Raw genomic sequence first — 14,821 nt, 5'->3', positions numbered from 1 at the left:
TAAATGAGAAAGCACATTGTCAATGAAACAGCTCCACCATAACGGAGAGTTTTTCTGATTTTATGTGTTGGCATTACTGGAGACATTGCATGGGAGTTCTAGAAGGTATTGTAAAAGAAACTAATTATTCCCACTGCTGCTACCACTACCATTCTGCAGAAACCAGAATGCTCAAAGCAAGCCTAAACGTCTCAAGCATACATGCATGTAACTGCATGCAGGGAACATGCAAACCCCAGCACCTACCTCCACTTTCCACCTTTTGAAAGAAATATAAGCAGTTTAAAAAAAATAACTTTCCCTTTGCTTTCAAATTGAAACAGAGAAACTAATGTTCATCACCTGCCAAAAGACACCTGTAACCTGTAATCTAATTACTTTATTTATCCCCAAAAGACTACAAAGTCACATTCAGCAATACTGGATCACTCAGAAGGGTGAAGTATGATTTCCTCTTGCAAATGAACTCACCACATCTGAGAGGAAATAATTATATTTCCTCGGGATCCGTGTTTTTGTACTTTGCAAGGTTCCTCCTACATTCTTTATTCCCATGGAGACTGCCCCCACAGGCAAGAACACCTGTGTGGTACATTTTCCCATTTTTCAGTCAGTCGGCTTTTACTGATCTGCTGGTGAGGTCTCATCACAAAATGTTATGCAACTTCCAATTTCCATGATCATAATGTCACCAACAATTTCTGCTATCAAAGTAAGGCAGGACATAAATTTAGATTTTTGTGTAGGATTATTTCCCATTGATAATTCTTTGGAATTGAACAAAGAGTAAGTAAAAAGAAAACCCTAATCAAAAAGACGATGGAATTACAGTATTATATTCTAACTTTGGAGTTAATTCATTCTATAGTATCTTGTCAGACATCCAAATCAGCAACTGTTGGGCATTTGAATCAACAACTGTATTCCAAGTATGACTGTCGGCGTCAGATGTTTTCAAAGAACACACAAAACCTCTAAGATCCAAGCAACATATGTTGAACAGTACCAAAAAGAATAGGATTTGTATAGCCATTTAGTTACTTACATTGTTGTTGCGTGTTTCTACTGCTGGAAACTTCCTGACTATGAATTTGACAGCAGATTCCAGGTTTTTGTCAATAAGATAGGATGGTTTGGCTTTGGGGTCACCACATGCCTATAAGAAAATACAATACAAAATGAAGTAAAAATACACAATCATCCATCTGAAGTAAAGTGATAGTTGTAAATCTGAAGACAAACTAGAAAGATTTTGTTTTGTTCTGTTTTAAGTGAGCAGGTGATAATGAGAGGCAAAGTGCAGGGACTGTCACAGCTGAAATATGCAATGGGAAACAGTACAGAGATGCTCTTCTACTGAAAAAGATGCATGGAAGTATCAAAGCAGTTAGTGCAGAACAGCAGTGAGGGAAAAAAACTCAATCCTAAAAGAAAGAAAAAAAAAACGTTTTCTTTTTACTGCTATTCCTGGTTTGAGGTAGTGTTGTATTCATTCATCTGGAGTTAATAAACTGTTAGAAAATTCAATCATTTCATCATCTGTGGAGGACTATCCTTTGTGAAACAAAACTAAAAAGCCCCACCACCAGTCTGCATTTAATTTTTCTTTAAATTGTTAACTGCAAGAGAGCTTTCCATCCCATAATAAAACCACCGGTAGTTGCCTAAAATGCCCTATTTCCTTAAAGTAGGAACTAATGTTTTGCTCATTCCCTTTATTCCTACAGAAGCATAAGCTGTGCTTTAAAAGCAGCACTCGAGAAATTTCATTAAATTTCGATTTGAACAGAAGTCACAACTAAATGTCAAGTCTTTTAAAGAGCCTACACGGACATATCCGAAGAACAGGTTCAGTGAACAAGCAACTGATGAAGAACCTACTTTTGCCAGCTGCGGTGCATGCTGTCAGACACTCTATTTATTCTCAACTACCCTAACAAGCCATGCTGTTTGCTTCAGTTGGGAGAAACATACTTAAAAGCAGCATTATTAACCTAACAAAATTGGTGCTCAAATTGTATTTTCTCTCAAATGTGTGTTCAGCTTTATAGTCCTCAGAGGGATTTGCAAAGAAGTTCAGTGTCTCATGCAAAACTAAATTACATGCTAGGCGTTTCTACGCAACATAGTGAACTCAAATGGCAGCTCATTTAAACTTTCCACATCGATTTCTATGGCTGAGTTGCAGACCGTAGAGACAGAAGTCATGGAGTATGAGACCGATTCTGAAAGCGGGCAAGCGGGCAAAGGGAAGGTGAAAAGCTTTGCAAACCTTCCAAACTTGTCCTTGCTGGGAAAGCATTGTAATAAAAAGAGAGAAAAATTACATATAAACAAATGACTCTTAAACTCTAAAATACGTTACACTTAAGTGAACTAATACACTATTACCTACATCCAAGAGAACATTCAGACCGTCTGTTACTATAGACTGCACACTTTCTACTGGATAGCGATTATTTTGGTACTCACAAACACATTTACATGTACTTATTAGTTACTATTGCACAAGGCTCTGAGTATATGCTGAAACATGTAACTGCTAACAGTACTTCCAAACTTAAGTTCAGGTAGGGAGAGAAAAAAGGAGTTAAACATCACATGCATCTACAGGGGGAAAAAGGAGAGAAACTCAGTGAAGTTTTACATACCTGAAAAAGAAACGGTAGCCAAGAAAAAAAAAACAAAAAACAAAAGAGTCATTATTTTAAGTTTCTAAAACTCCTGCCTGCAGTACATGACCATTAAAATATATGCTAATGTTCTACTCTGATACCCAAATTCTCACATTTGCTATTTTTTTCCCGCCAAAAATACTAAATTTTGTTAGAAGTTACATCCATAACACTCCAAGAGGAATTTATAACAAATTCAGCAATGTTCATCATTGACTAGATATGAAATAGTTGCTCCCACGTTCTTACAAGAGCAAACAATGTGTGCCACGGGACTTTTCTATACACGCTTTAAAGTCTTGACACAGTTTCTAAAGTAAAGATTATACTATAAATAGGTCGCAAAAATTAAACAACTCGCTCTTCAATAAAGTCTTAATTAATTAGACGTCATGGGTTTCTCAAAAGCTGTGTCAGATGAATGCAATTCACCAGCTTTGCCACACACTGTGTAACTCTCTCTGCCAAAAGAAGTATTACGAACTAAGAAAAGAGCTTAGCAGACAACACATACCTGTGTTCCCATTTGAATGTGCTTGCTCTCATATAGGAGATGAAAAATGTTCATCTTGCCATCGCTGACTTCCTACACTTTTCAGCCAGAATTCCAACATTACTTCTACATACACTATTTCTTATTCCTTCCTAGCAGCAGATGTGCTTTCCTCCTATAAATCAAAGGTTCACTACTCTAGAAATGACATCCTGTCCAGGCCCTTGCATGCAGAGTATTCACACGGAAACAAGTATCTGAAAATACTGACACCCAACATCCTCAACAAGGTTTCAGGAACTCGGTTCTTTGTAATGACCAATATTATCCAGACCCTAAGTGACAACCCCCTAAATACATCCGAATATGTGAGACAGCTTTTTTCCCTTTCCATCGTGTGTTTGCTAGCATCACACTTAGAGCAACCACAGTTCTTCCTCCAGTACTCAGCTATGCAAGATTAACCCACAGAGCAGAAAGCAGCCTTCTGCCAGACAGCAGGCTGCAGTATTGTTTGCCCCAGCTGCACCTGCAGGAAGCTGGGCGAGCCTACCCACGCGGGCTGTTCTAGCAGCTCAGCCCACTTCTAACACCTCTGCTTACTTCTTTGATTACCAGCTTTCTTTCATCCATACATTTTCCATCCATGCTGTTACCTGCATTCAATATGGCTTGTGAAGTCTGTATAAGCCAAACCTTTCCTAAACTGCACACAGACCTACAAGGCTCATGCTCAGGACAGTTCACTCCAGAAGGCAGAAGGGCATGAAAAGACAATCCCCTGTCCTAGAGGACGGACTTTTCTGCACGAGCACGGAAGCGTGGTAAGGCGCCTAACCACAGATTTGCACTGTCGAAAGAATAAAGACATTGAGGGCAGTGGTCGTGGGTAGAATGCAGATAAGAAAGGTGGGTTTTGCTTTTATTAACACAAACCCCTTGTCAGTACTGCAATAGGCAGGCACGCTGTGGTGTGACACACAAAAATCACTTTGCCACACGCAGATCTCCAGCAGTACAGCAGGAATACTGCACCGACATTCAACGCTCATTCTCAGTCAGCCTCAGAAATCACTTCTTCCCACACGTGGGCTGCAATAACTTTTTTTTTTTCCATTTCTTATCTTTTTTAAAAGCAACAGAATGGCTACATGTCTGAGCATTAAAAAGAAATCCAGGAGTTGAGATGGTCTTGGTGGTGCAACATTCACGGCTTACAGCTCCCAGAAGCTCTGGGATTCCAGCCCCGAAATACTGCACGCTCAGAATCTCCCCGCAGCCATCTCCAAATCCTTTTGCACATTATTCAACAGCTGCCAAGCAGTTATGGTAAAAAAAAAAAAAAAAAAAAAAAAAAAAAAGACAATGCAAAGCTACCATTAAGACTGATCTACATATTTATTTATTTATTTTTTAAAAAAAGGACTCAGACACTGGATTTCTATCAAATTAGGATATTATTATTCCTCTCTCAGGAATGCAAGGTATTATTATTATTAAACAGCATTGGGGCTATTCGGGTTCTTCTATGCAATTGTCACTTGGAAAACGAAGACCACCACAAAGCTTCACTTTCTAGGTGGCCCTCTCTAAGAGGCACCTTACAAGGAAGCACCCACCAACAAAAACATGCCTAAGTTCTCCATTTAAGGTAAGCAGTCCCTAAAGAATGGCCCAGAATCCAGTCCAGCTGCCCCTGGACCACAGCACACCTACTTTAAGAGGCATCCCAAAGAGATCTTTTGCCCCAATAGTGTTAGAGTTACCACTGCAAAAAGCAAAGCCCAACATTTCACTTCCTTGTTGAGGACAGAGGGTGCTGGACAAGGATGATAAAAGATCCAGCAATAAAATTCTTATACGAAGCAAGCTGGTATCACACAAATTAGGCTTATGTTCAGGCAATCGGCCAAAGCCAGGGGCATGGCACAGCGTACGGGTACAAAATTGCATTGCAAAAAAAATGAGCTTTGTTCCTGCCTTTTTTGCATAGACCTGTGACATGTGCTCACATAAGAGCATAGGAGACACACCTGAGTTACTCCATGAATAAAAAAGGCCTAAACTCCTGTCATGTGCAAATCGCTTTCATACCTTTCTTTTTAGTGCTAAAGCCAATCTATTCCAAATAATTAGCAGGGTTGTTGCCTGAAAAAAAAAAAAAAAAAAAGAGAGAAACAGGGCAGCAAAGAGCTATCATTTGAATTGGTATTTGCTATTTTTCATCCTACAAGCTGTCAGCATCAGAAGACAATCATAGAACAAGTTGTATTTTGCAGCAGTTGAACATGGTTTTGTTACTTTAAGAGAACTCGATTTGAGTGTAACTGCAGACTTGAGGTAGAATACTCCTGAGCACAGTTCTTTCCCCTGGTGGCAACAGACACCGAAGGAATCTTAGTCAGCAAATCACCCCACCTTCAATTTTCATTTGAGTGAATCTGCATTAAAAAACACTGCAAATTTTAGCAGCAAATAGACAGAATTTCTGTGATAGCAAGAAAAAAAAGACAGCCTCCCATCCCCAAGCTAATAACTTTCATTAGAAAATAGAAATACACTAAGATTTCTAGCATTAAAAAAGGAAAAACTCCTGTGTGAACCATTTACAGCTTACTACAGCACATTCCCTTGACACACAGGAAAGGCATGTGCAGTAAAACCATTCTCCCCTTGTACTAGCTGCTGACATTAAAGACTTTACCCTAAAATTTATCTGTAAGCTTGAATGCCTGGTTTGTGGCCCTGCATCCTACAAAATTATACTAACACATGGCAAAGAAGTATTCAGAGACGGGTTCATCAAAAAACGTTGTTTCTGCAAGCTGGGACGTATTATTTATTCTCCATTTCTGTCATGCATTTAAAAGTAATGAGATTACCACCCGACAATCTCTAATTTTGAAAAAGACAAACTATTGAGCACAGAGAGGTGAATAATCGATGAAGAGCTGCTTTGAATGCTGAACACATTAGGAAACAGTTCACACTACGTTTGCTTTAACATTGCTGATGAATCCTGCCACAGACACTTTGTTGTATTTTAGGTTTTGTGGAAGCCTGAGTTTAATAATACAGAGGCTTGTCCCAGATAAGCCTTGTGAATGAAGCCTTGTCCCTTTTAACAGCTATGAAAGAAGATGTGAAAATTAACTGGTCACACAGAGACAAATTATTATAGTTTATTTTGATGGCTAAAACTTAACTGTCCTAATCTAGTATCACTTGGGTAATCTTGTACCAAGTAAATTCAGTTCCTTGCATCTGCAGTTACATAAATGGTGCTCATACAAAATGCGAACCTATTCTGTACATTTCGTCTGTGCTGCTCCTGTGATCCAACTAGGATCTGGAATACAGGGGAAAGGCTCCACTTACCTCATTTCAGGACATATATATGGGCCTTGAACTTACCCAAAACATGGCTCAAAGTTATTATAAATGTAATGGCTCTTTCATTTTCACACACAAAGGTTCAGAGTTTGAAGGATACTGCACTTTCACCCCACAGCATATACTTCAATTTGAATTCCGGTATCTCTGTACTCAGAGATCCAACTCACATGAAGCCAGAAGAAACCAGGCTAGAAGAGACCTCAAAAAATTGCCTACCCTACTTTCCTGTTCCAACGCAGGATCAGCTGTACCTCTGTTGCTCCTGGGAGATACCTGCTACATCTTTACTTACAGGTCTCCAATGGACTATATTCCAAAACATCCTCAGACAGCCTCGGCCATTATTTAACTAACTCGATCATCAGGAAGTTCTAAAATGTAATCTGCACTTTTCTTGCTACAATTTAATCCAGAGAACTTCATTGAGAGAACTGACTTGGACAGGTTATTTCCCTTCTCCTTCCAGAAGTGTTAAGTACTTAAAAATCTGCAGTAATCATGATCTACTTTTCAAAAAAAATCCCCCCCTTTTTTGTTTGTTTGTATTTTAAGGGATCAGATTGTCTGCATCTCTGATCATCCTTGTTCTTCTTTGCACTTTCTGCATTTTGTCCACATCTCTCTTGAAGAGCATGTTGAATCACATACTTCAGAGCGTGTTGAATCACATACTTTTCAGATGAGTCTTCATGCATGCCACATACCTACTCATACATTTCCAGAATCTCCCCTTATTTTTTGCAATTCAGCCTACTTGGCTGAAGTTTACCCGAACTTCTCCCAACTACTTTCTGCAGGCTTACTGCCTCATTACTGCTCATCTTCCATTTTACATTTCAGTAAGCACAAAATAAGTTACAATCACACTTGCTCAGCCACCTCCAAAATTCGTTAGAGCATACCTATGATTTGGTAGGCTGGAACTGAATTCTAATTACATTTTTCATTACTTCTGCAGCTCCTGCCAGTTTCCTACCTGCAAAGTTAATGAGCAGGCTGGCTTCATCACCTAGGCTGTTAACGCAGAGCCTGGCTGGAGCAGAGCTAGGGGACAGCCCAGCGAGGCCTGCTGGACTGCAGTCCGACGAGGGGATCTCCGCAACCACTCCCTAATATGGTTGCCCATCTGCTTTCATTATTCCGATTTCACCCGGGCTCTGTTTCCTTAGATTGTTCTTACGAACAATCAGATGAGGTAATGTCAGCGGCCTCGCTAAGGTCAATGTGTAAAATACCTACCCAGTTAGTTGTCCTTACTGGAGCAACCTGCCACCTCACCGATGAAAGAAATACACTTGGTTTGGCACTGTCTGTACATGGTAAACTCATATCTTCTTCTGTTCATAGCACCTGTTTCAATAAGCACTTGGGTCTATTAATCAACTACAGGGCAGGTGAGATGCAAAGAAAAAAAATTAAGAGGAGTTTCACTGCCACAAAACTTCCCTTAAATGTAATTTATCAAGTAAGACTCTAAAAAGGAAAACTAGACAATGGGCACGCCTGGTCCATTTGGACTCTAGAGCAGGAATTGTTAAGAACTGTCAGCTGCATCTCCTCTGCAGACCATCTTAAAAACCTCCTGCAACTACAACTGGATTTGCTTTTGTGTCAGCACAATGCAGGGCACATGAACAGCAGCTGGGGGGGACGGTGGGCAGGTAACATTCATATTCCTAAACAAAGAAAGAATGCGAGGTGACTGGGGGCATCTGTAAGTGATGCAAGAGGATAAGCCCCTCTGGATTTCTTTCTGTATATTTGAGAAGAGTCAATTAGGTATTTTTATATTGTATTAAGAAGTATCATTGCTTCCTTACAAAGTCCTAGAATGGCTCAGGCTGAAAGGTACCTTAAAGCCCATCTGGTTCCAACTCCCTGCCATGGGCAGGACACCAACTAGGTCAGGTTGCTCAGGGCCTCATCTAACCTGGCCTTGAACACCTCCAGGGATGGGGCATCCACGGCTTCACTGGGCAGCCTGTGCCAGGGCCTCACCATGCTCCAAGCGAAGAATTTCCTCCTAAACTCTAATCTAAATCTCCCCTCTTTTACTGTAAAACCATTCCCCCTTGTCCTGTCATTATCTGAACGAGCAAAAAGTTTTTCTCAATCTTCTTTATAACCCCCTTAAGTATTGAAAAGCTGCAGTGAGGTCTCCACGGAGCCTTCTCTTCTTAGGCTGAGAGAGCTGGGGCTGTTCAGCCTGTTCGTCATAGGAGAGACTGAATTTTAAATCTGAAAAAAAACTGTGACACGATACCACCAGTTTGTTTTTGCTTCCTGACCAAAGCAATTAGCTTTTTTGCTTCACCAGGATCGATCATGCTTGAGGCTTTCTCCTCATACTAGCAGCCGGGCAGGACCATTCCTCTACGATTACAGATGCAATTGGACCAACACACGCTGCCATCTCAACCTCCACGGAACCGCTAGTATCTGTCGCACTAAGAACAACACTGCCCCACCCAAGTCACTTCCTGAAGCCTGAAGACAATCTGTTCCTTCCAACACCAACCCCACGGTCCAGAACAAGACTGTCAGTGAGCTTCGCCTTTAAGCTCCAAGCTCTGCACTCCCGCACAGAGCCCGGTGTCAAAAAAGTGATCTAGCCCTACACCCTTCTGGACTTCAGAGCTCTGCAGACTGGAAATTTCTCCATGCTCTGCCACCTATCACTTAAGAGGCTCTTCTACTATGTTTTGGTTTAGAATGGTAAAGATAAGGGCAATTAAAGCCCTTGCAAATATTTTTTCTCTTCTTTACCTGTTAGTTAGGTTTGGTTTTGCAGTTTGTATCTAGGAGTCTGTTGCAAAGTCCCATTTTGCAGATGCTATGTGATCGTGAGAGTTGTGAATCTTGTACTAATGACTTTTTTCTTAAGAAAAAAAAAATTGCACAGAAGTTAAAACCTGTATTATAAATAACAGAACAACACTGCTAGCAAAGCAATTAACACTAAGTAACAGACTCATCATTTTTGATTAACACATACGGTAAATAATTCAAAACCATAACTTTTATCCTGAACAGTTCACAGTAGCGTGACATCCTGCTGACATTCATCACAATCACGCTCTCTTGATTTGCTCTAAGTCTGTGTGGCTCAGGTATCTTAACACGAAATCTCTTATTGCAAATCCTTTCTGTTATCCACATAGTTTATAAACAAGCAAACCCTGACTCATAGAAAATAAGATTATTTCTCTGCAACCACTCTTGAACAACACACTCACTTCACAGTACTGGCAGCGTTACACAAAGCCTACCAACATGGTCTGTCTGCTCTGACAGGTAACAACAAAATTCAAGCTTCACCCGAGGCACGATGGCACAAAAAACAACTGAGTGTGATTTACAGGCATTTAGTTGAGGGCTCAACAGCACGAGTGATAATACAACTGTTAGCCTGTATAAATGAAGATTTTATATACTTTAAAACCAGAAGGAGCAAAACAGGAGAGAAATTGCAAAAATACCATTTTCAAATTCAGGTCCCAGTACAAAGGGCAGCTAAAGACAGCGGAAAGCAACCAGCAAAGTGTCATCCTTAAAAAAAATAAAAAATAAAAAAATGCACCTCCATGCAGGTCAAGCAGGAATTTAGTCTCATCATCCACTATTACTTCAGCAACTCTACATCTCATATTTTCCATGCCACTCTCAAAGAGGCAGAAAGTCATGCCTTCAGACACTCTGTCTTAAAAACAAACTGAACTATTTCAGAAGACAACAACAGCACAGGAGGTCAGCAAACAGGAAACGATGAGCAATCAACAGTTATAAGCAAAATGAGATCTGAATTCTTTATAGGAAAAGGAAGTATAAATATCAAGTTTCTAACTGCTTTTAACAATTTCTGTAATTCCCCGGGAAGAAAAATTTTCCAGCAGTCAAGAAAATTCACAACCCTTTAAAAATCTCTGCTCCCTAGACAGCATCTACAGCAATCTGTAAGGCTTCACCTCTCACTTCCTCTTACTAAAAAGAGTCTTAACCATTTCCTTTAACCGCAATACCACATATTGTGTAGTTCTCTACTAACTTGAGTTTCGATATTGTCTTCTGTGGAGAAACTACGGAAACCTTAACCAGCAGTTTTGAAATCAACTGCTTTCAAAAAGGGTAAAAGTGGGGAAAAAAAAGAGGAAAAGAAGAAAGTGCTGCAGGAAGCCAGCTACGCTGAAGCTGGTCTCCCAAGAAATAAAACAATTACCAATCTTAAGACTTCTAGGTCTCACCACTAGAGCCAGCCAGCTAGCACTGTCATGCAGTGTTTACTGCAGCTCAAGAAAATAACTACTTGGATCTCAAACCACCATTTGAATACGCAGTGCTGTACGTGGGGCAGCTCCAGATTTGCCAAGCTGTACGTCCCGCAGTAACTGAGCTGCTTGGACGTGCCTCCCATCTGCGTATGCAAGACCCAAGCAGTTTTGGACTCGGTTCATGGCATTTGCAGGAAAAACTGCTGTCACCTCCAGTGCTGACGCTCCCACACTGAGAGCCCTTCCACTCGCATCACTTCACCGGCACTGGCAGAGCTTCCATATGGACAAACCTGCGCAGGGCTCTGTCAGCCAAACACGGCAGCGGAAACCTGCCTGTGGGCACCGGACCAGGCACCGTAAGCGCTCCCAAACCAGTAATCAAACAGAGCCTGCACTTACAGTTTTCCAAACACAGCTATATGGCACAGGGTCTGCCTTCTCCTGCCTCTTTTCCAGCCTTCTTCCCACAAAGCACAGCCACGCCGGCCGAGGGCCTCACTCAGGCAAAATTCCACTGGGCTGGGCTTTTTTTTCAGCTGACATTTCTCTTGGAGCACAACAAATACACACAAGAGCGACTTCAACATTTTGATGTTTCTCCCCATGAATAGGGAATCGTTACCATTAATAAGTCGCTGCAGTCGTCCAACATGAAAAACTGCAAGCTACGAGGAACCTCATTTCTATTCCTGGAAGGTATCAGTTAGCAATATTTTACTGGGAACAGCTGATTTATGCCAGCGCGGATCTGCAGAAACACCTCAGCGCCCCAAACTGAAGGGATCGCTTTGGGTTAGCGCCGAGTTGGGAACAGCACAACCCTACTTCTTCTCACGGCAGCACCAGCTGGAGTCCCACCATCCCGCTGCCTGGGGCTCCCCAGGCCGGGGGGCAGCCTGTGCCCAGCTCGGGGCCTGCCCCGAGGCCCATTTGGCTCTGGAGTCTCCTTCGCCCCCCCGGCGGGGCCGCACTCTCCGCACCCGCAGCCCCCGCCCGCCGCAGCCGCCGCCGCCACGGGGCCCGGGGCCGGGCCTAGGCCCCGCGCCGCCGCCTGGGGGGCTCCGGGCCCTGCGCTCCGGGGCTGCCCAGCGCCAGGGCACCGCGCCCGGGCCTCCCCTCCCCGCCCTGCCCTGCCCCAGGCTAGGCCGCGCCGCCGCCCCCTCCTCCTCCTCCTCCTCCTCCTCCTTCCTCATCCTCTTCTTCCTCCTCCTCCTCCTCCTCGTCCTCCTTCCCCTCCCCCCCGGCGGGGCCCCCCGCACCTTCTTGATGTTGTAGAGGCGGGTGAGCATGCCGACGCCCCGGTCGTTGAGGATGGTCAGCTTCTCCGCCAGCTTCTGCTGGCTCGGCTGCAGCACCGAGCGCGACATCGCTGCTGCTGCTGCTGCTCCTGGTCCTGGTCCTGCTGGTCCTGCTCTGCCCCTGCCCGCAGCGCCGACACCGCTCCCAGCCCCGCCGTGGCGCGGCCGCCGGCCCGGCGCTGCTGCTGCCGCCGCCTCCTCCTCTTCCTCTTCCTCCTCTCCTTCCTCCTCCTCCTCCTCCTCTCCCCGGCCTCGCTCGCTGCCTCTCTCGTCACGCGGCGCCGCTCTCGGCCGCCCCCTGCGGCCCGGCGGCGGAGGCGCTGCGAGAGGCGCCCCCTGCCCGCCCCCCGAGCTCGCTCGCCGTGGGGTTTGGTGTCAGGGCCGTGGGGCCGCGTTTGTGTCACAGCTCCATGTCGCACCTCAGGGCAGTGCAGAATGTTCTCCAGAGCTCCTAATGAGCGGTGCTTCACCGCCCTTAGCCACCCGAAAGCCAGCGCTGAGGCGCAGGAGGGCGTTGTGTGCCGGGCGCTGTCCCAGTTGCAACTCCTATGCTCTGTGTGGTCCCACACAAATGCACCTGCGAGGCACCTGCAGGCAGGGACAAAGTGCAAAGAATCACATTGGAAAACACCTCCAGGATCATCTGGTCCAACCCCCACCCTACCACCAATGTCACCCACGAGACCATGTCCCTAAGCGCCACGTCCAACCTCTCCTTGAACACCCTCAGGGATGGTGACGCCACCACCTCCCTGGGCAACCCATCCCAATATCTGACTGCTCTTTCTGAGAGGAAATGTCTCCTCATTTCCAACCTAAACCTCCCCAAGTGCACCTTGAGACCATTCCTTCCAGTCCTATTGCTAGTTGCTTGTGAGAAGAGGCTGACCCCAGCTCCCCACACCTTCCTTTAGGAAGATTATCAGTAAGGTCTCCCCTGAGCCTCCTCTTCTCCAGACCAAACCCCCCCAGCTCCCTCAGCCGCTCCTCACAGGACTTGTGCTCCAGGCCCTTCACCAGCTTCATAGCCCTTCTCTGGACGTGCTGCAGGGCCTCAATGTCCTTCTGATACTGAAGGGCTCAAAACTGAACACAGCGTGGCCGCCCCAGACCCAGCCAGCCCACACGTTGGCAGTTCTCTGAAATGGAGGAGGCTCGGGCCCTTTCTCTGAGCCATGGCTCTCGATTGCCACGCAGCAAATTCATAGAGATGCCATTTCACCAATTAGATGAGTCACATCCCGACTATTTTTACTCTCGAAGCCATGAGAGTTAAAAGCATATATTTGAAGTACGAGTGAGGTTCCCATGCTGTGAATGCCAGTGAGAGGCCTCCGTGGGACCTACCCCTCACTGCCAGCCCCGCTGATACTGGCTCTGAGACTGGGCTCTGCTGAGCAGCCAGCACAGCCAGCTGGCACGAAGGGCTCCCTAACCTAGTTTATGGGAGAGAAGCTTCAGAATTAACCTTTTAATCTAATTTTTTTAAATAATTGCACCACCATCTGTGCTTTATATATATATGTATATATGTTAATACTTATGTTTAATTTTCAGTTTGTATTTTTACGTTATAAATCAGAATCAGATTACCTCAGTCTTTCAGCAGTTTTAAACAAATAGATTTTAGAAAGCGTAGAAATGAACGCGAGAAGCCTAAATGTAATTAAATTGTTGCTGACCTTCTTTTTAGCAGTTACAAGATAATTTATGATTCAGAATGAAACCAGGAAGCAAGAACTTAGAGTTCCAATCTTAAGCCTGCTATTGACTCATTTTTTGGCCTTTATCAGATAATTTTCTGTCCCAGCTTTGTGTCCAAGAGTTGGGAATACCTAGCAACAATGCTGTACTGATTAATTGGGTTAGACCTGACCTTTCAGTACTGGGGCCTATTGAAAACATCACAAGCATTCAAATCAGTCTTCAAATAAAGCATAAAATGCCATGTAATGTCAAAATGTTTAATGAAATATCTGTAGTAATATTTTTGCAGAAGGATTCTTCCTTCGATCCTGAATTCATTAAAAAATATATATATATATATATTACTATTTCTAGTTACAATAAAGATGTTTCCCATGTAGTTGCACTGCAAAATAAGAAATACTATTGCTGAGTGCATTTTTCTTTCCTCATCTGCAGCTAAAACAAGTAGCAGCCAATTTTTAATTCTGTATTCAATTATTTCTGAGCCATATTCAGTCTTCTGGTAGTTTCAAAAAATAACAGTCACAGAATATGTCATTTATATATAGCCTAGCAAGTAGAATGACAGTAACATCGTGACAGTTCATTGTGAGTTTTTGGGTGTCATATTAAATCATCTGTGCTCTAATATCCCAACCTTTCTCTCTCTGAAATGAGTAGAAAAGCTATGGATTATGATGGAGACCAGGTCACTTGGTTTTGATAAGGTTTGTGCTTACTGAGCTTGCTGGAGAGCTTTCAAGCTCCCTGTAACTACTAACATAGTTTTCAACATGAAAGCAATCACAATTGCTCTCCCTGCTGCAAAGATAACAACAGGCTGAGGCAGAGAAGGAAATAATGACTGACTCTTTCTCCTTTGTACTAATGGCAGAGCATCCTGGTTTTAAACTCCCACGCTATTCATGAGGCTATTTACAAAATCCTATTATAGAGAGCACCCCTGGTTGCTATAATTTTTAATGCAAATGACGCTGA

General features: G+C 43.5%; 1 protein-coding gene across 4 annotated transcripts in view; it reads right to left on the bottom strand.

Moving 5' to 3' along the window:
* NCKAP1 (NCK associated protein 1) overlaps window positions 1-12,315 on the bottom strand; it is a 59,368-nt gene extending 47,053 nt beyond the window's left edge. For 2 of the 4 annotated variants that reach the window (XM_084524696.1, XM_084524697.1), the window contains exons 1-2: window positions 12,095-12,314; window positions 1,046-1,156 (exon numbers count right to left, since the gene is read on the bottom strand). In XM_084524696.1, the coding sequence (XP_084380822.1) occupies window positions 1,046-1,156; window positions 12,095-12,202 (219 nt within the window). In that variant the 5' untranslated portion in view covers window positions 12,203-12,314. Of the gene's footprint in view, window positions 1-1,045; window positions 1,157-2,272; window positions 2,291-12,094 lie in introns of all 4 variants that reach the window. The other 2 variants (XM_084524695.1, XM_084524694.1) reach the window with 2 other exon arrangements.
* Window positions 12,316-14,821: the final 2,506 nt, after the last annotated feature.

This window comes from Aythya ferina (genome assembly GCF_964211825.1).
Source record: "Aythya ferina genome assembly, chromosome: 6".
Classification (NCBI taxonomy): domain Eukaryota; kingdom Metazoa; phylum Chordata; class Aves; order Anseriformes; family Anatidae; genus Aythya; species Aythya ferina.
Note: the sequence above shows the minus strand (reverse complement) of the source record. Positions and strands in the feature narration are given on the sequence as shown.